This window comes from Panicum virgatum, chromosome 1N, assembly GCF_016808335.1.
Source record: "Panicum virgatum strain AP13 chromosome 1N, P.virgatum_v5, whole genome shotgun sequence".
NCBI classification, from domain to species: Eukaryota; Viridiplantae; Streptophyta; class Magnoliopsida; order Poales; family Poaceae; genus Panicum; species Panicum virgatum.
In genome coordinates, this window is record NC_053145.1 from 55788311 (window position 1) to 55811553 (window position 23243).

Here is a 23243-nt window from a genome sequence, read left to right on the forward strand (position 1 = left end):
CTTTCTGCAATTTTCAAAAAGTTTAGGGGCCCTACTGTAAAACAAAAATATCTCCTAAACTAGGGCTCAAATGAAAAAGTGCCCAACATGAAAGTTGTTCAACTTTTCAAGATCTACAACTTTGATGTTGTGCAAAAATTGATTCGACAAAAGGTTAAAGAGTTATTTTGAAAACAAAGGAAGGATTTTGAATTTAATGGACTTTTGTCTTTTCCATTGCAAATTCAGTTTAATTTCAAATTAAAAAGCAAAATTTTCTGCCAAGCAATGATTTCACTGAATTTTACAAATAAACCCTCCACAAAAGCAATATTTGCTCTCCCAATTCAAATTAAGTTATAAAAGGACCCTGCATTAAATCATATTTACACAACTACCCTTAGATTTTTACAATAAGATCCTTTTTCAAGCAAAATAAGCACATGATGCATAAAATAAATGCAATTCTACTACGCAGACACCTAGGGTGTCACAGCTGCTCGGTCGTGCTGTAGCCCGCCGATGTCGAGGAAGTGGGTGGAGAGAAGATGGAGTTACTGCTATGTGGGCTCCGATCCGAATGCAAGTATGGAGAGTCCAACTTTTTTCTAGGCTGTTGGATCTCCAGCTCTTTGACTAGTTTCTTTTTGTTGATCTAATCTTATATCCAGTCATCATTTAGCTAGGAATTTTACCAAATTTCTTGAAGTTGCTCTTAAGTGTCTGTGTCCATCGAGGCACCAAGCAACAAACCCGAGCAAAGCTTGCGATGCTAGTGCAGGCACACTCCATGTGCCTGAGGCAGGTTTTGGGTAGGAGCCACCCGAGCGAGACACGGCTTGGTTGACCGAGACATTTCAGCTCCAAGTTGGCACCTTTTCCCTATTCCTATGCATCCGCGCGTGCGCCAGATAGACTCTGTGGCTATATTTTGCACTGTGGTGGGTACCAACTTAGAGCATCTCCAAGAGGCTCTGTAAAACTGTGGATAGGTATAATTTGAAAAAAAAATCTCCTGAATTTGGGATCCAACAGCCTCTACATCTGCCTCCCCTCTGTATCCCGCTAGCCAAAGTACTCCCCTTGCTCGGCATTTTTCGTGAGCCAACGTCGCTCGCCATATTGCCATCGCCTTCCCGCATGCCACGCTCCTCCCTCATGCTTGCCCTCGTGCCATCACCTTCCTGTCGTCGCCCTCATGCCATCGTCGGGCAGCAGCGTCATGGACGTGGCTGTCGTCCTCTCGCCATCACCCTCCCACCGTCGTGACTTGCAGCCATGGCGCCATGGTCTTCTCGTCGTTGCTTTCCCACCGTCGTCGGGCAGCAGCACGAAGAGCAGCTCCATGGGAGTAGCGCCACCCAGCAGTAGCGCGGGCAGCAGCGCAATGGGTCCCACTCCGCTGGTCGATTCGCCTGCATGATCCCAACCGGTCGATTCCCTATGGGCTATGGCCCAAGCACCGCCACAACCTTGCCGAGCTCCCCCAACCTCCACCTTGCCTCCATCCTCCCTACAGGCTACAGCGCGCCGCCAGCAAGCTCCATGCCTTAGCCATGGCCGCCGCCGCCGCCTTCCACTGTGGCGCCGCACCTCTCCGGCGTTCACCCACCTTTGGCGATCACCTACCTAGATTCGTGCAGCCTTTCTTGTCGTGGGGGTGCCAGTCTCGCTGGCAGCCGCCGCCATACCCGCCGCCGGTGGCCGGCGACCTCTGATTGGCCGGTGCTATAGGTCCAGGGCCCACACGTGTGAGTAGGGTAGAAAGGGTGTGAGTAACAAAAGTTCCGACGTGGATGTGATTAAGTATGTTGTATGCACTGGCAAGATGTAGAGAGGCTATTGGTTTTTTCACCCTTTGAGAAGCTTTTTATTCTTTTTACCTAGGCTTTTTACCTCTTCATTTAGCTAGAATTTTTACCTTGTCTATTGGAGATGCCCTTACTTACATCCCTAAGCTAGCCAGTAGCCACACACATGTACCAACGATCACAAGAATCAGTTGCATGTACATGGTGTCTTGTTTAATTAAATAAGCTTCTGTCACCTTTTCACCATAATTGTACTCGTTTCTTTTCTACTAGCGCAGCTAAGAGAATTGATTGTGGTGATCCAGCAATTAGAGGCTAAAGGAGAACTGAAGTGATAGTAGAAACAACAAAATAAGCAGCAAGAGCAAGAGCAACCGCGGAGGATTGACGTAATACATACAAGGAATAAAAAAGCGGCCAAGGGAGTTAACTCATCGTGACAGAGACAGCTATACGGGGAGAGTACACAGCAAGCACTTGTGCTGATACATGTACGACTTTTAAGTTTTAACACAGTGAAAATCAGCAGGTATACATGGTCCTCCGATCCCCTCCTGTGGTACGTACTATTGAGCAACTTTTAGCAGGTAGCTCATCATGGCATCACGATTCAGTCCGATCCAACAGTCCGAGGGACCAAAACCTAATTGGACGCCCGTTTATATTAGCGCCTCTACCATCAGCTAGCGTACGCTCAACTCCGGCAGACCGGCACCGCCACATTGGCGCTCATAACCAAGAGTGAGATAGTACTAGATACAGCTAATCATTGGCCGTACGGTAGCTCGGGCACTATTATTGGTACGGATCTGCGGATACAGAGCATTGCACGAGCGCCATGGGAGTACGCAAATGAGAACGGCCAATCTAGGAATGGTCCCTGTAATAATAGAAGTCACTCAGGAGTCAGGATGGTTGTTTTCAAAATTTTCATTTCACATAGACATTACATATCAAAACTATATTACCATAGGATGCTCTTTTACAAATAAATTATCATATAGTCTCCCCAAAATTAATGATCATATCTCGCGGACAAGGTACTTTCTTGCATAAAAAACGGCTTTATTTTCTTCTATTCTTGACTCTACCGACTAGTACAGAAATTATCTTTGGTCTTTGACATTAGTACCGGCTACTACTGGACCCGGGACTAATGAAGGTTTTAGTTTCGGATCCAATGGCTAGGGATGGCGGGGAGCTTTAGTCCCGTTGGTAGCTCCAACCGAGACTAAAAGTCCTGAATATTGAGTTTCGGTTGGTGACTCCAACCCAGACTAAAAGGGTCTTTAGTCCCGGTTGATGGCTTCAGCTGGGATTAAAGGGTAATTCATGGGCTAGTTTAAAAGGAAGACATCCCTAGTCACGTGTTGTGTAGGTGGTATGGTAAAGAAGGTATGCGTGAGGATAGAGGTTCGGTGTGGGAACCAGAACTAATAATCCGGATCTTTAGCTCCGGATTCGTAGGCCTGGTTATGGAAAAGGGACCAAAAGGAGATCGGTTATGGAATCGGGACTAAAAGGGATTAGCAACCCGGACAACAAGCCAGTTGTGTACTTGGCGTCCTAATTAATGCTATAAGACCCATTCAAACCATCCTATTGGAATTGATATTATTACTAGCTACAATAGTTACTCGTATTATCCATTGATATGATGATCTATTCATTAGAACAGAATAACTATATTTCCCATGAAAAGTTCAAATAATATGAATTCATTGTGTACGTATGAAGATTCTTATTCCTTACCATGATTCTTTCCAGGGAAACAAATATAGCTCTCGTATTGAGTTAGATGATCCGATGCTCCCCAAACCCACTGATAAGTGCTAATGTAAAAAGGTGCATGGAATGAAATAATTCAACAAAAAAATATGGCTGAATTTATGTTCATTTTTTAACTTGAATAAATTTTCACAAGGGGGAATAAAAAAAATAAAGAGATGTCAGTATTCTTTGCGTTGCGTTGCGAGTTTGTGAATCACATATGAACTTTTGGCACCCGTAGTGAGGACACACTATTTTCTCTATTTTGTTTGTCATAACGTAGTTCTCTTACAAACTTGGATTTTGTGTAGCCCTGGGGGTGATTTTAGGACAATAAATTCTTAAGAATTAGTGGGAAGCGTTAAATAAACCTTAAAACTTGCCTACATAAATCTTTGTATCCCAAGCATGCATTAATTAGTTACTAAAATTCCTCTCTCCCCAATAGAAAAAAAATCCTCTCTTCTATTTGCTCCATCTCCAAGAATTCCTAATATTTTCTCCCTAAAATTTATTGTTTGCCAACTTTCCAAATAGATATGAAGAGACAAAAAAAGTCTATCTCCAATAATTCCTCATTTTCACTCCTAAAAATAAGAAGTTGTGACCCCACGATCATAATTCCCCGGGAAACGTGTAACACCCTGAAAAATTCGCCAAGTTAAATCACAACGCTAAAAATAATTTTCATCGTTGAGCTCAGACTTTTCGAAATCGTTTTCCGCCCGATCTCCCAAAAAACCGATCCCGACATCCGAACCCATCGCTGTCCTGTCTCCCTGTTCGCCCTTGTCCCGCACGTCACGGCCGACCGACGCGCGTGCGTGTCCGGCCGCAGTCACCGCCGCGAATCTCTCTCTTTCTCTCTCTCTCTTTTTCTTTTTCTTTTTCTTTTCTCCATTTCCTTTTTCCTTTTCTTTCTTTTTTCCTCCCTCCTCTCTCCCTCCTCCCTCTCCTCCCTGCCGCACGCGCGCACTGCTCCCTGCCCACGCGCGCGACCCTCCCACATGAACCACGCGCTGCGCAGCCCATCGTCAAGCGCCGCGCCGCTCGCTGCCCGACGGGTCTCGTCACCCTGCGCTCGCCGCGCCGCCCGGCACAGCGCCGCCGCCTTGGCGCTCGCGCTCACTGCAAGCGGAGCTCGCACAGCCGCCGCACCGAGCACCCCCAGCTACCGCCGTCCCCACTACACGCCACTACCCCCACTGCTCTCCTCGACACCTGAGCAGCACAGCGCCGAGCCGGCCCCATCGCCATTGAAGACGTCCCGCCAAGCTCGCCGGCCGGCCACCACGCGGCCCCCTCCTCCCCACCGCCTTGTTTCGCCTATAAAAGGGCCCCTCGCGTCGCCCTCCACCACCACAACGCCGACCACCACCGCTAGCCTCCTCTCAAGATGCACAGCGCCGCCACTCCGAGCTCCTCCGCCCGCCGCCGCAGGCCATCGTCGCGCCGCCTCCTCGCTCCATCCCAGTCCAAGGTGAGGGGGGCAATAGAATGCCCTCGCCTCCCTCGATGTTTTCCCCTAGCCCTAGTTGCTACCGAGCCTCGCAGTGCCGCCGCCGCACACGCCGGCCATCGGCCGCCGCCCACTGCCATGGCGCCGCCCCTGCAGACTGCCTCCGCCCAAATCAAGAGGGGGAAACGATTCCCCGCGGGCCCCTCTCCCTTTTCCCCCACTCCCCGAGCGCCGACGAGCTCCCAGGCCACCGGCCCAGGGCCGTCACCGGCGCGCCGGCCTCCTCCCCTGTTCTGCGGGTAGAGAGAGGGGAGAAGAAAGGGCAATTTTGCCCAAAAGCCCCTCCCTTTCTCATTATTTCTTAAAGAGCCCTCCCACTCTTTAACCTTTTTGCAAAATAAACCTTCTCTTTTATTATATTTCAAAAATAAACCCTTTCACCATATAAGCTTAATTCTAAATAAACCCCTACTTTTTTCCAAAATAACCCAAACATTCCCCAGAACTCTAATTAGGTCCTTTCACTAATTACAAACAAGTCCCTGGACCCTTGTTTAGACCCTAAACGCCTCGTTAACTTATCATTTCATGCGCCAAACAATCTCCGATCGACCCGAAACTTTACCACGCCAATCCTAACATAGTTTTGGCCATGCCATTAGGAAACCGCACAAAAATATTGCTCCTACCTCCATATCTTAATTGTTCCCGATTCGAGCTCAACGATAAAACTTTTTATTTCTTTTTCTTGATTGTGTGTTTGTTTGTATGCGTCATAGATCACGGTGTGAACGAGGGAGAACCCGTCGACGAGCAGTACTGCGAGCAAGCGAACGAGGACCAGTTCCGCGACCCCGAACCCGAAGGACAGTACCTCGATCAGGACTTCCCGGAAGGCTTTGAAGACGGCAAGTTCAATCCCGCTCTTTGATGCATGTTTTGTCCTAGTTTTTATAAACACAACCCATTGGCCTATTTTATAAAATTGCATGTGTTTTGCCTGCTGAAAACATGGTTGGATAGCCACCCCTTGATTTGTTATAACCATTCCTTGACCACCTAGATTAATGTCTGAATGTGATTTGTTTGGACGTTAATCGCTGCTAGAGCGCTTAGGACCTTAAACACCATTTGTTTTATAAAAGGAAAATGTGTGAGTGTGTGGGAAGGGGAAAAATGTGGAATTTCGAAAGATGAGAGTAGACGAGATGGATGGCACTTCTGTGTGAATTGCCGAATGGTGTGCTCGTGCCTGTGTGGCAGAGTAGGGGAGGGAGATATCCATCTTGTCACAAATAAGGACCGAGTTGGTGTGTCATCTCACCTAACTCCATTATCGTGCAAACCACTCGACCGTTGAATGGGCAACGGCTTAGCATAAACCCCACTAGTTGGTCTGATAGCCATCAGGAGAGCTGAGAGCAACGGGTGATCAAGGAGAAGGGATTAGCTCTGTGTGACTTATGCCCCGGTTAAAACCTCTGTGATAGGTCGATGACCCCTTGGTGGATCCCGTGATGGCTAGTCAGGTCTAGCTAAGGTGGGCAATGGCTTTGTTGGGATCTGCACGACTGCACCGACACTACAGTGATCGAGCTGTGGTACCCCGCTTGTGGGTTAAGTTGCACACCTCTGCAGAGTTAAGAATCTATTCGAATAGCCGTGCCCACGGTACTGGGCGAGTTACGGTGTGGTCACATAACTAGTGTTTTTTCTGGGAATGGATGGGTTGTCGTGAATTATTTTGGAAAAGTGTTCGGCAATTGTGCCGTGTGCTACGGCGGACGAGGAGTCCGGTAGCAACTTAAAACTTGGATCATGTGTGGATCAACCCGACGTGTTACTAAGTGCAAGACAATTGCTTTTGAAAATCCCTTTCTTTCAAATAAACCCCTGCATAAAAATTAGCTTTCCGCAAACTAAACACTAGCCTTATCATTGAATTATCCTGTGCATTATATTCTGTTCATACCCCCTCCGTGGGTGTGGTTGGACTTGCTGAGTACGTTTGTACTCACCTCATTTTTAATTTTTACAGAGGAAGATCCAGACTTCGATCCCGAAGACGTTGAGTAAAGGTTCCGTCCTGCACCCAACTTTGCCTGTGGGTAGGGTCACCTGCAGAAAGTTCCGCATGGCGCAAGACTCTGATGACCCCCTCTTCGTAGTTAATATCGTTGTGTGGGTGTTAGTTGTTATTCTCGCGATAGTGGCGCTTCACTGCCCACTTCCGCGTAGAGTTGTACGGTGATGTACCATCTGATATAATAAAAGTGTTATCAGCCTCTTGGAACTGATATTGTATCACTTTTAAGTCTTCCCTCATGAGGAGGAGACGCTTCAAGACAATTTCTCATCACGTCTCTCTGCCGCCGCTGCAGCCTGCCGCCTTGCACTTTTGCCATCCGCCGCCACCTGCCTGGCAGAGAGCTTTTGGCTAGCAGCCGCGTGCCCCCGGTGAATGCTATGACGGTGGCAATGGCGGCGCACTCGGAGGAGCAGGCGCAGAGCATCTACCACGTGACCTTGTCACTGCGAAACCCCGTGCCCTACGCCGTGGTCCTTGCGGACTCCGGACAATCAATCTTACAACTTCCTGTGGCTTATTGTACAGTATTTACTCTCACAATCAATCTCTCGTATAACTTCTTGTACAACTTCAAGGAGAACGGAGTCCCGGCCACCGGTACTTCACAACCAGCCGCACTCCAAGGAGAACGGTGAGCCGGTGCAGCTGAGCAGGATGCGCTTCTTCCGCACCCTCCCCAGGTTCCGCAAAACGGAGCCGACAAAAAAAACAGAGCGAGAAGGAGCGATTGGGAGGATTTTGGGAGGAACGATGGTGTGCTTATTTTTAGCACAAGAGAGGGTGATTTACTAATTGTTAGGAGATGTGAAACTAGCATAGGAAATTATTGGAGATAATTTTTTTCTTTTTTTCCAAAAAAACAAGGATGGGGAGGTGGGATTAAGAACACTTGGAGATGCTTGACATACTAGATTCTTGAAGACGCCCTAGCCGACGGCAGGAAGGCAGCCGCCTTTTGCAACACCACCAGCGTCATTAAGCATCATAATCCCACTGCCTCAAAATCTTTAATTAAGCTAAATTATTCCGCAGCGGCTGATCCAACGAGGCCGCAAGCATAATCTCATGAGGCGGACAAGGGAAGGGAAGGAATAAACTGCTGCCTGTTTTATATAAACGTGCAGTTAAAACGAACCAGCCAGAGTCCAGCGAGGCTTTAGCCCTGCAAAACAAGTAACAACACAACCAGGGTTCAAAATTTCGGTGAAATTTCGGCGAAATTTCGGTATTTTTTTTGTTTTCGGTAGTTACCGGGAAGTGGAATTTCGGTAAATTTCGGTAAATTTCGTTTCAAAATTCAAAAATTCAAAAAAATTGTAAAAAAATATGTAAAAAATATGATAAAAAACTAGGTGTTTTTCTAAGCAAATAGGACTAGAACACACTCAAATCTAAGATCATTTGCTAGGCTAAAATTAACATTTGAAACCGTAATTTGAATGACTCGTCATTTCATGTGCAAAAATTTGTTTTCTCCCCTCGACTTCAACTAGACTTTGGTTTATCATGATATTGGTGAGGTACCTATTCAATTTCATATGCATACCTACAACTAGAATGATGATCCATCGGCCGGCCCGGGTGGACTATACTCTCATCAGTAGACTAGTAGATCTGGTTTCCTCGCGCTGTCCAATTAGGCTCGTCGTCAATCTTGCTTCGCTTTTGCCTTTTGCATCTGCTTTTATATTATCATCTAGCAGCTCTTTTCTTTTGTATGTAGCGGTGAGATCGAATGAGATGGCAGCTAAAGCCCTCTGTCTGCTGTAGTCTATTATTCTTAACCAGGCCCTCGATCTGGCTCTTCTTCTAGCTTTGTAGCCGGTAACTGTGGAGACTTGGGAGTTTTTTTTTGAAGTTGTGGCCATTGCTGATACGTGTTAAATTCCATTGGCAATTCTTCTCCATTGGCAACTGCAGATTAAGTCAGTTGTGGCCTTTGATCTGCCCCCACTTCGTGGAAGAAAGCTTTGCATTGCAATAGTAGGTCGGTGACTGTAACCTTGATTCCAGTGAATTTCCTCCGACGCCATTCCAGTCCCGAGGATAAGAAGAGAAGGTCAAATTCTTGCATCCACAGTATGCATGTGACCAAAATCTTAGGCCACAAGAGAATTGTCACCATCTATAGAGCAGGGAAAAACTTTCCGTTGGAAAACTGCCGGAAAACACACCTTTCAGAATGCTTTAACAATTCTCTATACAAATTGAATCAAACAAAAAATTCAAACACTGTCACATGAATTGATAACCAATTCAAATCATGTTTGTCCTGGATTTAAAACAACTTTCAATTGGATCAACTAATGTCCCTAAAAATTTATAGGAATATCCGCCATAACAAGAATAATAAAAGTCCAGTTGAGGCCTAAGAGAGAAAATGAAAGTTGTCACATGAAATGACAAGACTTTTAATTGGTAGTTTTTGAAATAATTAAATAACTTTCAAACCATTGCTCAAATGAAAAAGTTCCTGAAACAAAAGTTGTAGATCTCGAAAAACTGAACAAAGTTGGTATTCAAAAGTTTTTCATTTGACCTCAGGAACAGTACGAAAATCACAACGGACATCATTTTCCGGTCGAAATCACCGAAATTTCGGTCGGAATTCACCGAAATTTCGTTTTTTGAATTTGAATTCTCTTTCCGTTCGGAATTAGCGAAATTCGGCGAAATTTCGGCCGAAATTTCGTTTCCGGCAAACGGCGGGATTCGGAAAAAAAACGAAAAGGTAAACCCTGAACACAACACAACAGCACGCCGCCGCCGCTCGCCGCCCACCTCTCTCCCACCTCCCCTCTTTGCTTCTCGCGTAGGAGTTGGAATCCCATGGCGCTGTCGTCCGAGATCCGCTTCGGCCACCAGATCCCCCTCCCCCGCTCCGACACTGACTGCTACGAGGAGGAGGAGGAGGAAGAGGAGGAGGAGGAGGAGGAGGAGGAGGAAGAGGAGTTTGAGGGGGAGGAGGAGGAGATGGATGACGAGACGGTCTCATCGCCGCTGATGCTGCCGGCGACGGCGGCGAGGGGAGGGGTGTCCGTGGTGGAGATGGTGGCGGGGGCGCTCCGGAGGTCGCTCATGCTGTGCAGCAGCAGCGGCACCGGCGTGCGGGAGGCGGCGCCGGAGGATGACGGGGCGGAGGCCGCCGGGATGCAGATAGGGGGACCAACGGACGTGCGCCACGTCTCGCACGTCACCTTCGACCGCTTCGTCGGCTTCCTCGGCCTCCCCGCCGACCTCGAGCCCGACGTGCCCCGCCCCATGCCGAGCGCCAGGTTCAGTGTTCCGACTCCGTACTTCCCCTTCAGTTGATCTGGTTCTGTACGCAGTTTCGTGCCCCTGGATTTGCAGACGATTTTGTGGGTAAACCTTGCAACTGCCATTCCGCCCCGGGAATTTGGAATTTGGCGCTTGGCCGAACTGAATTTTGCATTCTTCTGACGTTAAGTTAAGTTGTAGAGCAGTGCCACCTAACTGCATAGACATGTGACGGGTAGTAGCTGTTAGTCTGTTGAGCTTTCGGGTTTACATAGGCTGAGCCAGTAGGGCTGTTTGCTTTGTGTTTTTTTTTATCTCATTTCCCGAACAGTTGCGGCTTCCATGGCTGACATAATCAAGTTCAACTACTCTGGAGGCAGGAATATCCTAAAGTGCTTTTTCCCTGTGGGCAATAGGTCTGTTTGTACTTGCCAGGGAGTGGGATATTGTGATGCCCTGTTCTCTTCAGTTTTCTATTCATTTCCAGATAGGCAAAGATACTTCACGTTTATTATTCGTTTTGTTTGGTTAGAGCAGTTACCTGTTCAGTTGTCCTGGTATTCGTGAATCTCATCCATAGTCTTCCAGTTGCACTGAGGAATTCCACAAGTTTAAGGCCTTCATTTGAGTTCGCATCAATTATTTTAATTTTTTCGATGAAAACATCGAACACTGTAACTTAGTCTAATTGCTGAAGTCTAATGTAATTTATGTTTACCAAATTGTCTATTTCTTCATACAGTGTAAGCGTATTCGGAGTTTCTCCAACTTCCATGCAATGCTCGTATGATAGAAGAGGAAACAGCGTGCCAACAATACTTTTGACCATGCAAAGGAAGTTATATTCACTTGGGGGTCTTCAGGTAAGGAATGGTAAAATTTTGTAACCAGAGTGGCAGCACCCATGGTTCTGAAGTTATTTTTTGCTTATTCTACTAGGCTGAAGGGATATTCAGGATAAATGCAGACAATAGCCAGGAACTTTATGTGAGGGATCTACTAAACAGGGGAGTTGTTCCAGATGGTATTGACTTGCACTGCCTTGCCGGACTGATAAAGGTGTGTTCAATTGCTTTCCCTTTTTCTTTTATTTTATATTACCTTTGTTTTGTTAACATGGCAAACTCTTGTGTACATAGGCTAGCACTGTCATTTTCTGTAATTTTAATATGTACAGAGCCTTTAAATACTATATATCAGACATACCCAAGAATCAATACACCCACCAATATGCTGCGCATACTATAGCTCAGTAAACTAATATTCCTTTTCATTTAGTTTATCTTGTACATCAGCTATGATTATTGTTGGGTGCTAATTATAGGCATGGTTTCGGGAACTTCCAAGTGGAGTACTGGACTCTTTAACTCCAGAACAAGTGATGCACTGCAACACTGAAGAAGAATGTGGCCACCTTGCGAGTACACTACCTCCTGTGGAAGCAGCACTACTTGAATGGGCCATCAATCTGATGGCAGATGTTGTGGAAAATGAAAGGTTAAACAAGATGAATGCTCGCAGCATCGCTATGGTTTTTGCACCAAACATGACCAAGGTTACTGGCAAGCATATTTAGTGGTCTCTACCTACAAATATTCGAAATTCTGAGTCTAACCACAGGACATTGGTTTCTTTCAGATGGCGGACCCCTTGACGGCTTTGATACATGCAGTCCAAGTGATGAATTTCCTGAAGACATTGATCTTGACGACTGTAAATGAAAGGGAGGAGGCAGCCACAGCAGCCAGGGCATTCCCGTCCAGCTCTGGTTCCCCAAGTGACAAAGATGAACCTCAAACTTTAGAGCATTCTGATATGCCCTCCATCTGTTCAAGCCAGCGAAATGCTGAATCCCCTATAATTGACGGAGCTAAGCTTGATCAGTTCCTTTTTAGAGTGGAAGAAGCTCTTCATCATGAGACGCAAGTTAGCACAGGTGGAGCCAAGAATCATGGTGGTAGTAGGGGCAACGAGAAAAGCAACGGTGAAATGTCTCCCTTGGACACTGATGTGAGCAGCCAAAACGAGTTCAGTAACAACAATGAGGAAGGTCTCTTTGACAGATTTAAATTCAGGAAAGGAGTAGGGAGGCTCTGCAGACACCCTGTATTTCAGTTCAGTAGGTCCATGAAGAAGGCCGATGAAGCAGAGCAAGCTTGTGTATGATATGTAGAGTGTGCCTCTGTAGTTGATAACGCTGTTGGTGATATGCCCAAGAGCCCATCATCACAATACGGTTTAAAGGCCCAAGTGGATATTGATCCAAGAGGGATTAGGGTTACTAATGGGTCTATGAGATAGAAGCCCATTAGTACGCCCTATATATATGAGGGAGGGGCTAGGGGGGAGATGACCTGAGCCGCGCCACCTCCCTAGCCGCCGCCCCTCCCTCTCTCTCGGCCGCCGCCCTTGCCGTGCGTGCGGTGCTAGCACACCGACGCCCGGCGTTTCATCCCCGTACGTGTGGACTCCGTGGAGGCGCTGCTGCGACTGCTGCGCTGATCGGCTGCTGGGATCAAGTACGAGGAGCTCGGTTCGTGGGACGTGATCGACTACTTCCTCTACATCGACGCGCGACTTCTTCCGCTGCGCTGCGCGTCTAGTGGTAACGATCTATGATCTTCTACTCGCAAGTATCTTGGGTTTATGCGGTAGTGATGCTAGCGTAGCCTACCCATTTCCCTACAGTGGTATCAAAGCCATCTTGCGTAGTTTTTGGTCTGGATCTTTTGCATATATGTGATATGTTGTTGTAGTAGATTGGATCTATTACTTTTGCACGGTTTGATTAGATCAATTGGTCATAAGGGGTTAAAACTGGAGCGAGTTGATTGCGCGGCATGTGACAAAAGATTAGTTTGTGTTCTTTCTCTGTTATGCATACGACATGTCCCTACCGGCTGGAATCACCATCGGGACTAACTGTGTGCATAGTCAGCAGATTGAACCAACAGATCAAGGTCATGTGTAGATGCAGTCTTCTCAAGTGCAAAGTTTGCACGGTCAAGGTGATTGACCTAGTGAAAATTGAGGCATTATGAATGGCTCGGATTTGAGGTGATGCGATCACTCTGATGAGATTTTCATAGGGATTCCATAGATGCGATCTGTGTAATTCCGTGAGGTTTTCAGGGCGCTGCCCTGAGACCGCCGTTGCTTTCTCGCTGTAGCGGCTTCCCAAGCGCTACTTTGGTAGAACACGTCGTACGCCTAACTTGTTTTTGCTGGGTGTGATGTGAATGGTATGGCCTCAATGTCATGTGATGATGTATGTGATGATTTGTGCGGCCTGCGTGTCGCAAGTTAACACAACCGGGTTGAGGTTGCACCATTATTGTATAACGACCTGCGTGTCGACTTGTGATGTTTGAATCCTCATGTAATTATTTCACTAGCTATTAGATGTAGTAGCTTAGTATCTTTTCATGGAGGTTTCAATCATGATGGCGATGATGATCACCACAAGACAGGACGGATGGCAATGGAGGTCACCTTGGAGCCATGGCGATGGAGCCCATTGTGATGCAAGAGGCCATACTATTCACAATATAATATGATTATATGCCTGTGATGTTTATTTTCCTGTCATACTATTCTTTCATGTTTTTACATATGGTGGATGCTTTAATCATGATAGAATAGCTTCCCTCAGAAAAGTTTGAGTTTTTGATGCCTTTTACCAATAGCTGCACCTATAAATTTTGATCGTTGTGTGGTAGGTTTACCAAAGTAGAGTACCCTCAGCTATCACTTTTGTATAGGGTGGATGTCGGACATTCACAAGCATAGTATTGGTTTACTCAGCAAAACTATCAAAACAGTTTTGGGCTTTAAGGCATAGGGTTGGGGCCGGGGCATTGGATGCCACCCAACAAACAAGAGTCGCATAGAGATGTGATTAGTAATTTGTTACTTACCTGTATCACTACTTTTCTAGCCGTGATGTTAAAGCTCACTAGAATTTTAGTGATTATGGATCTTGAACTACTATATGTCATTAGAGGGAAGATGACTTTGATATAGTAGGTTGTCTTTTGTTAAATCAGTTAATGAAAGTCTTTACATAAACTTAGTGCTGAAATCTTGCTTTACTTTAATGTTGTAGATCATGTCTGCCAATAACAATTCCGCTTTCAATTTGCGTTCTGTTCTTGAGAAAGAAAAGTTGAATGGAACAAACTTTATTGATTGGTACCGCAACCTGAGAATTGTTCTCAGGCAAGAGAAAAAGGAGTATGTTCTTGAGCAGCCATATCCTGATGATCTCCCTGACAATGCAACTGCTGCTGATCGCAGAGCTTATGAGAAGCACTGCAATGACTCACTTGATGTCAGCTGTCTGATGCTCGCCACCATGTCCCCTGATCTGCAGAAGCAGTATGAGCATGCGGATGCTCATACCATGATCGAGGGGCTGCGTGGGATGTTTCAGAACCAAGCCAGGACTGAGAGGTTCAATATCTCAAAATCCTTGTTTGCGTGCAAGCTGGCAGAAGGTAGCCCAGTCAGTCCTCATGTGATCAAAATGATTGGTTACATTGAGACTTTGGATAGACTTGGTTCTGAACTTCACCAAGACTTGGCTACTGATGTTATTCTCCAGTCGCTCCCGGCGAGCTATGAGCCTTTTATCATGAACTTTCAGATGAATGGCTTGGATAAAACATTGAGTGAGTTGCATGGGATGCTAAAAACAGCAGAGGAGAGCATTAAGAAGAATCCCAATCATGTGATGATGATTCAGAAGGGGAACAAAAAGAGGAAGCGTTGGACGCCTCCTAATCCCAAAGGTAAAGGCAAGGAAAAGAGTTCCGGTGGTGAGTCCTCAGGCTCTAAGCTAAAGCCAGCACCTAAGGCCAAATCTGGCCCTACTTCTGAAGATGAATGCTTCCACTGTCATGAAAAGGGACATTGGTCTAGGAACTGCAAGAAGTACTTGGAAGAAAAGAAGAAGAAGAAGGGAAGTGAGACTTCCACTTCAGGTATAAATGTTATAGAAATAAATATTGCATTATCTTCTAGTGAATCATGGGTATTTGATACTGGATCGATGATTCACACTTGCAAATCGTTGCAGGGTCTAAGTGAGACTAGAAGATTTGCAAGAGGCGAGTTGGACGTTCGGGTCGGCAATGGCGCAAAGGTTGCGGTGTTGGCGGTCGGCACCTACCACTTGTCTCTACCCTCCGGATTAGTTTTGGAATTAAATAATTGTTATTGCATTCCTGCTTTGAGCAAGAACATTATTTCTTCTTCATGTTTGGAAGAAATTGGTGATTTTAAGATTGTAATTGAGAACAAACGTTGTTCTATCTTTTGCAATGGTATTTTTTATGCTCATTGTCCATTGGTGAATGGATTATATGTTCTTGATCTTGAGGATAAATCTGTCTGTAACATTAATACTAAGAGGCTTAGACCAAATGATTTGAATCCCACTTTTATTTGGCATTGTCGCTTAGGTCATATAAATGAGAAGCGCATTGAACAACTCCATAAAGATGGATTGTTAAGCTCATTTGATTTTGAATCATTTGACACATGTGAGTCTTGTTTGCTTGGAAAGATGACCAAAACGCCTTTCACTGGTCAGAGTGAGAGGGCGAGTGACTTGTTGGGACTTGTACATACCGATGTATGTGGACCAATGAGCTCAATAGCCAGAGGTGGTTTTCAGTACTTCATTACTTTCACTGATGACTTTAGTAGATATGGCTATATCTACTTAATGAGGCACAAGTCTGAATCGTTTGAAAAGTTCAAAGAATTTCAGAATGAAGTACAAAATCAATTAGGCAAGACAATTAAATTTCTTCGATCTGATCGTGGAGGAGAATATTTGAGCCTTGAATTTGGTGATCATTTGAAGCAATGTGGAATTATTCCGCAGCTAACTCCGCCCGGAACGCCTCAATGGAATGGGGTATCCGAACGGAGGAACCGAACCTTGTTGGACATGGTTAGGTCCATGATGAGCCAAGCTGATCTTCCATTGTCATTTTGGGGTTATGCTCTTGAAACTGCTGCGTTCACACTGAATAGGGTTCCAAGTAAGTCTGTTGAGAAGACACCATATGAGATATGGATTGGGAAGCGTCCCGGATTATCTTTTCTCAAAGTTTAGGGATGTGAGGCTTATGTCAAACGTTTGATGTCAGATAAGCTCACTCCAAAGTCAGACAAATGTTTCTTTGTGGGGTATCCTAGGGAAACCAAAGGATATTATTTTTACAATAAGGCGGAAGGCAAAGTGTTTGTCGCTCGCAATGGTGTTTTCTTAGAAAAGGAGTTTCTCTCAAAAGGATTTAGTGGGAGCAAGGTGCAACTTGAAGAAATTCAGGAAACACCCGAAACTGTTTCAGCACCCACTGAAGATCCACGGGATGTGCAAGATGTTGCACAACCCGTAGTTGAGGCACCAGCCCCACGAAGGTCTATAAGGGCACGTCGCGCTACTGACAAGCTCAACCTCCTTATTACGGAGGAGCGCCATGTATTATTGATGGAAAATGATGAGCCCTTGACCTACAAAGAAGCAATGATGGGACCCGACTCCGACAAATGGCTTGAAGCCATGGAATCCGAGTTAAAATCCATGCATGATAATCAAGTTTGGAACTTGGTCGATCAGATTGACAGTGTAAGACCTGTCGACTGTAAGTGGATTTTTAAGAAAAAATTAGACATGGATGGAAATGTTCACATCTATAAGGCACGATTGGTGGCGAAAGGTTTCCGACAAATTCAAGGTGTTGACTATGAGGAAACCTTTTCGCCCGTCGCAATGCTAAAGTCTGTTCGGATTCTCCTAGCAATTGCCGCATATTATGACTATGAGATATGACAAATGGATGTCAAAACCGCTTTTCTTAATGGACATCTAAGTGAGGATGTGTATATGACACAGCCTGAAGGTTTTGTCGATCCTAAAAATGCTGGGAAAATATGTAAGCTTCAAAGGTCCATCTATGGATTGAAGCAAGCATCTCGGAGTTGTAATATTCGTTTTGATGAAGTAGTCAAAGGGTTTGGCTTCATCAAGAATGAAGATGAGCCTTGTGTTTACAAAAAGGCTAGTGGGAGCGCACTTGTGTTTCTGGTCCTATATGTGGATGACATATTACTGATCGGAAATGATATTCCAATGCTTGAAGCCGTTAAAACCTCATTGAAAAAGAGTTTTTTGATGAAGGATTTAGGAGAGGCGGCTTATATTCTGGGTATTAGGATCTATAGAGATAGATCAAAAAGGCTAATTGGATTGAGCCAAGACACGTACATTGACAAGATATTGAATCGGTTCAATATGCAAGATTCCAAGAAAGGTTTCTTGCCAATGTCACATGGCATTACTCTAAGCAAGAGTCAGTGTGCTACGACACCTGATGAGCAAAAGAGGATGAGTACGATTCCTTATGCTTCAGCCATAGGGTCGATCATGTATGCTATGCTTTGCACGCGCCCAGATGTTTCCTTTGCTCTAAGTGTTACGAGCAGGTATCAGTCAGATTTCGGTGAACCTCACTGGACAATTGTAAAGAGTATCCTTAAGTACTTGAGAAGAACTAAGGATATGTTCCTAATATTTGGAGGCGAAGATGAGCTCCTTGTAAAGGGTTACACCGATGCTAGTTTTCAAACAGACAAAGATGACTCCAAATCGCAATCCGGTTTTGTTTTCTGCCTCAATGGTGGGGCAGTGAGCTGGAAGAGTTCCAAGCAAGATACGGTGGCTGATTCGACGACAGAGGCCGAGTATATTGCAGCTTCCGAAGCTGCAAAAGAAGCTGTTTGGATCAGAAAGTTTGTTTCTGACTTGGGTGTTGTTCCTAGTGCGTCCAGTCCAGTGGACCTCTATTGTGATAATAGTGGTGCCGTTGCACTAGCAAAGGAGCCTAGAACAACTAAGAAGTCCAGACATATACTGCGAAAGTATCACCTCATCCGTAACTTTGTTGAGAGAGGTGATGTGAAGGTTTGCAAGGTGCACACGGATTCAAACGTTGCTGATCCGTTGACGAAGCCTCTCCCACAACCAAAGCATGAGGCGCACATGAGATCTATGGGTATTAGATACTTACATCAGTGATTCTAGTGTGCGTGGGAGATTTTGTGTCATGAGTATGTTTATGTAATGATAAATAATTGTTATTTGTTCCATGGATGATTATTTTACATTGATTATCAAGTATGTGACTTGTTCGTGAAACTCTTTGTTGAAAATGATATGATTCTAAATTATCCCTAGTTTATGTCGTTGTGTGGGACAACAACGACGTTGAGACTAGCACATGCATTAATTGATGATCATGTTTCACGGATCATGGATATGGAGATATCGGATTAATGATGTGGACACATGTTGGTGAACATGGTGTTGGATTGACCCACTCCAAGACAATGTTGGGATTGTTATTTTGTATGTGCCATCAGTTGTTCTTGAGTGTTATACCTACTGAATCCTTAGACCTGAGATCGCCATTGTTTCTCACTGTGTGTAGTGGTGCATCTTGGGGCTGCTAAACGCTACTTCCGTGACTGGGTAGTTACAAAAGCAGCTTACATGTATGTCATGAAACATGGAATGAGATGTGAGCGGATCAAGATGGAATTTGCCCCTCCTAGATAACGGGAGAGATATCTCTGGGCCCCTCGAGATAGTTGGATTTGAAAGTGCATGGCCATGCCAAAGTGATTAAAGAGTTAATCATGATGACTAAAGGTTAGTTATGAATAGAATCCACTATTAGATCGAGAGAATGGTCGAGCTATCACAAAGGTGGCACGCATCTCGCTTTGAGCTTGACTGGTATCGTGTGGCAAAGGGATCGGTGTATGAGTATATCTATGGTCCGGCCGATATGATCTTTATGTGTATTTGTGAGTCACTATGCCCTGCTAGGTGCCGCTATTGACTTGTGATTCGGAAATGATTTCCGATCACGACCACCTACACATGAACCTAATGGGTCACACACTTAAGGGGTTTGGAATGTTGAAAGCTTGCATGTATGATTGTCTCTAGTGCAAGTGGGAGATTGTTGGTGATATGCCCAAGAGCCCATCATCACAATACGGTTTAAAGGCCCAAGTGGATATTGATCCAAGAGGGATTAGGGTTACTAATGGGCCTATGAGATAGAAACCCATTAGTACGCCCTATATATATGAGGGAGGGGCTAGGGGGGAGATGACCTGAGCCGCGCCACCTCCCTAGCCGCCGCCCCTCCCTCTCTCTCGGCCGCCGCCCTTGCCGTGCGTGCGGTGCTAGCACACCGACGCCTGGCGTTTCATCCCCGTACGTGTGGACTCCGTGGAGGCGCTGCTGCGACTGCTGCGCTGATCGGCTGCTGGGATCAAGTACGAGGAGCTCGGTTCGTGGGACGTGATCGACTACTTCCTCTACATCGACGCGCGACTTCTTCCGCTGCGCTGCGCGTCTAGTGGTAACGATCTATGATCTTCTACTCGCAAGTATCTTGGGTTTATGCGGTAGTGATGCTAGCGTAGCCTACCCGTTTCCCTACAAACGCCGCTATTTCCGCAGCTTGATAACTGTGTAGATCGTCAGCTATTCTCGTAGATGGTGTGCCTAGAATATATTAGCCCATTTATTAGTACTGATGTGGAGCTCTTGGGTGTATATGTCAGTTGTTCACTTCTCACCGTCCTAATTGTATTAAGCCATAGTGTCCTGTGGTTCTACTCTAAATCTAGTGAGTATTGATTTGCCATCTTGTAAGATTTTGGTTTAAGGGTTTTTACCACGATTAACTGCTCAGTACTCAATGCTCCCGAATGACTAGGCACCGCACGTTAAACAACCTGTGACTTTGTTTTGTGGTGTACAACAAGGATCCTCTGGGTGATGAAATTGGGGGGGTTCCAGACTACCAGGCTGACTGCAGCCGTGCAGGTGCAGCCAGCAACTCGTTTTCTATTCATCTCCTGCTAACACCGGCAACGCTGCTTCTGTACTCAATCCGACAAGAGAGCAACGTACTTTAGGCTCACTGGGAAGTGGGAACCATTAGGAACAGAACCTCCGTAGCAAGTTGCTATTGTGCTGCCATTTTCCTTCTGGAAGAGATCAGGGTGTGTTTAGTTGGTGAAAAAGTTTGGGTGTGTTTAGTTGGTGAAAAAGTTTGGGTTTTAATACTGTAGTACATTTCGTTGTTACTTGACAAATAATATCCAATTATGGACTATTTATGCTTACAATATTCAGCTCGTGCTAATTAGTTATACTGTGTAATTAGTTATTTTTTAACTGCATTAAATGCTCCATACATGTGTGCGAAGATTCGATGTGACGGATAGAAATTTTTTTGGGAACTAAACAGGGTCTCAGTTGGCCAATTTAGACTGCCTGATTTCCCCGGAATCTTTCTCGCTGGTGTTTTCCTTTTTATCCCTTCAAGCCAACGTCGATTCGTCGAAGCAATGCGCGATGCGTCCACTAACGGCTGAACGCATGAGCAGTGTTGTGTCGCAGCGGATGTGCGTGCTTTGACGGGAACTGCCCATGGCCATGGGCTGCCACGGCTCTCCCTGTCCATTCATCAGACTTCAGAGTGTAAGGCACACGAGTTTCAGAAAGAAATATTCCAATATTTCCTCCACATATATATGGGCAGGCATGCACAAAAGGATCGGATAAGATTCACGCCGGCGTGTAGCTCCACTGGACGAGAGCCTTCAGGATCTTCCATGTGTCAATATGCAAATTATACTATATAAAAATGTAGCGTAGCGTGTCGAATTTGATTACTTTTGTGAGCAAAAAAAGAGAAGGGGAAAAAAAAGCGAATGACTGGATGCACGGAATGCATGCTGTACCGCGGATTCGTAGAACCGGTCTTGAAACCACAGAGTGCAGCCGAGGCGCGAGTATACATAGGCGTGCGGGGAGGCCGGACCGCCGGAGCCGTGCAGCGCAGGTCTCCGCCATGGAGCCTGCAGCCGCCGAGCCCCGCAAGCTGCCACCGCCGACGACCCCGAAGACCGTAGTGACGACGGGAGCCCCAACCGCGGCGGCGAAGAGGCAGGCTCCTCCGCCGCCCCCCGCCACGGCGGCGGCGGTGACCACGATCAGGCTGCTGGCGCTGGTGGCCGCCGCGGCGGGGCTCGGCGGGGCGGCCCTGCTGGCGTGGTGGGCGGTCTCGTTCCGCCGCGCCGGCGCGATGCTCTGGATGGTGCCCGCGGGGCTCGTCCTCGCCGGCGCCCCGCTGCTCGCGTGGCTCTCCGTCGTCGCCTCCGGCCCGGAGCCGCCGCCGCCGCCCCCGCCCCCCTGCTGATTCAAGGCGCGGCGCTTTAGCTTAGCGGCACAGCTAACGTACAGCACGATGGGGCTTGTGTGCTAACTAATGGATCCTGGCCTTCGCGGATGTTCAACACGTTGATTTCTCGGTTCTCTGTGCTTCTGTGACTGTGGAACGACGACGATCGATGTGCGGCGGGGGCAGCTAGCATTTTCTCCGCCCATTGCTTCGTACGAATCGTGGTCCCCATTACTCCTCGGCTGTGTGACGAAGAGCCTCGTCATTGTCGGCCCAAATCCAATTGCCTTGTCTGGGCCGTGTGTGTGGCAGGCCGGTTGGTGCCTTACGCGGCTGGGCTGTACACGTCCAGCGGCGCAGTGCTAGCCGGGCTGGAAAGCTTTGGGCCTTTACTGTTTGTGTCGAAATCTTGCTCCTTCGTCCTTCCTGGTCCTACCCCACACGGTCCTCCGGTCCCATCAAACCTAACTAAACATTCCATGATGAGTTGCCCTGGGCATAAATTCCCGAACCCGAAATCCAAACCCGAAATCCGAACCCGAAATACCCGAACCCGTACCCGAACTATCCGAACCCGAAATACCCGATCCTTATTTCGGGTAGGACTTCTAAAAACCCGAATTTATTTCGAGTAATTCGGGTATATATCCCCGGTACCCGAATTACCCGAACTACCTGAAATAAATTAAAAGCCCACTTCTCAGCACAATAATTAGCCCATGCAGCCCAGTAGCCCATAAGAGAACTAACCCTAGCCATCCGCCCACCCTTGATTCGATCCATTGATCCCTTCCGACCCAGCCTCCACTTCCAAGTTTCTCGACTCCAACCCAGTCCCTGGGCAGCGACGGTCCTGCCCGGCTGCCCATGCGTGCGCCGCCACCGCCCGTTGCTCCTCTCGCAGCCACCCCCAACCACCCGCGCCCCTCACCGGCCGCCATCCTCGCCTACATCCACCTGCTCCGCCCTAACCCCTCGCGCACCTCACCTGCCGTCGTCGAGCATCCCGCTCGGTTGCGCCCCAGCCCCCAACACGTCACCCCACCGCTCACGGCGCGCTCCGCTCAGTCGTAGATCGGGTAATCGAGATTACCCGATACCCGAATTTTCGGGTACCCAAAATTTTGGGTATTCTTTTTTTTCGGGTAAATTTCAGGTAGAAGTTTTGATTACCGAATTTTAAATACCCGAATTACCCGAATGCCCAGACCTAATGATGAGCCTGCCGGAGCCGTCCCTGCCTCCCTACTGTTCTGGAGTGAACGCATCACGGCATCAGCAATCTTCAGCCCTCCTGTCGCTCGCCGTATGTACATATCCGTATAGGTCGAGTTGAGCTCTCCCCCTCACGATCAATACAGTCTTTCAGGGGGCAGAGCCCAACTGTCCCGTATAATTGTCCGCGCGGACAGTATAGGGGCCACAGGGCCCTGGCCCTGTTTGTTTCATGTAGCACAACTTGCGCTACAAATGAATTTTAAATGTATGGAGTACTAAACGAAGTTTATTTGTAAAATCTTTTTATTGATGATTGTAACTTTTCGCGATGAATCTAATGACAGTAATTAATCGATATTTAGTTACATTAATACTACAGT

General features: G+C 46.7%; 1 protein-coding gene across 2 annotated transcripts; it reads left to right on the forward strand.

Annotated features, from left to right (window-relative positions):
- The first annotated feature begins 8219 nt into the window (after nt 1-8219).
- On the forward strand, nt 8220-20147 carry LOC120656805 (rho GTPase-activating protein 5-like). 2 transcript variants are annotated; one of them, XM_039934988.1, is made up of 8 exons: nt 8223-8283; nt 9850-10006; nt 10040-10383; nt 11109-11229; nt 11306-11425; nt 11691-11921; nt 12005-12559; nt 19895-20147. In XM_039934988.1, exons 2-7 carry the CDS (start codon nt 9938-9940, stop codon nt 12530-12532), a joined length of 1413 nt encoding a protein of 470 aa, XP_039790922.1. In that variant the 5' UTR covers nt 8223-8283; nt 9850-9937; the 3' UTR covers nt 12533-12559; nt 19895-20147. The 2 variants fall into 2 exon arrangements, with proteins under 2 accessions (XP_039790921.1, XP_039790922.1); XM_039934987.1 differs by having other exon boundaries at nt 8220-8283; nt 9850-10383.
- Nucleotides 20148-23243: the final 3096 nt, after the last annotated feature.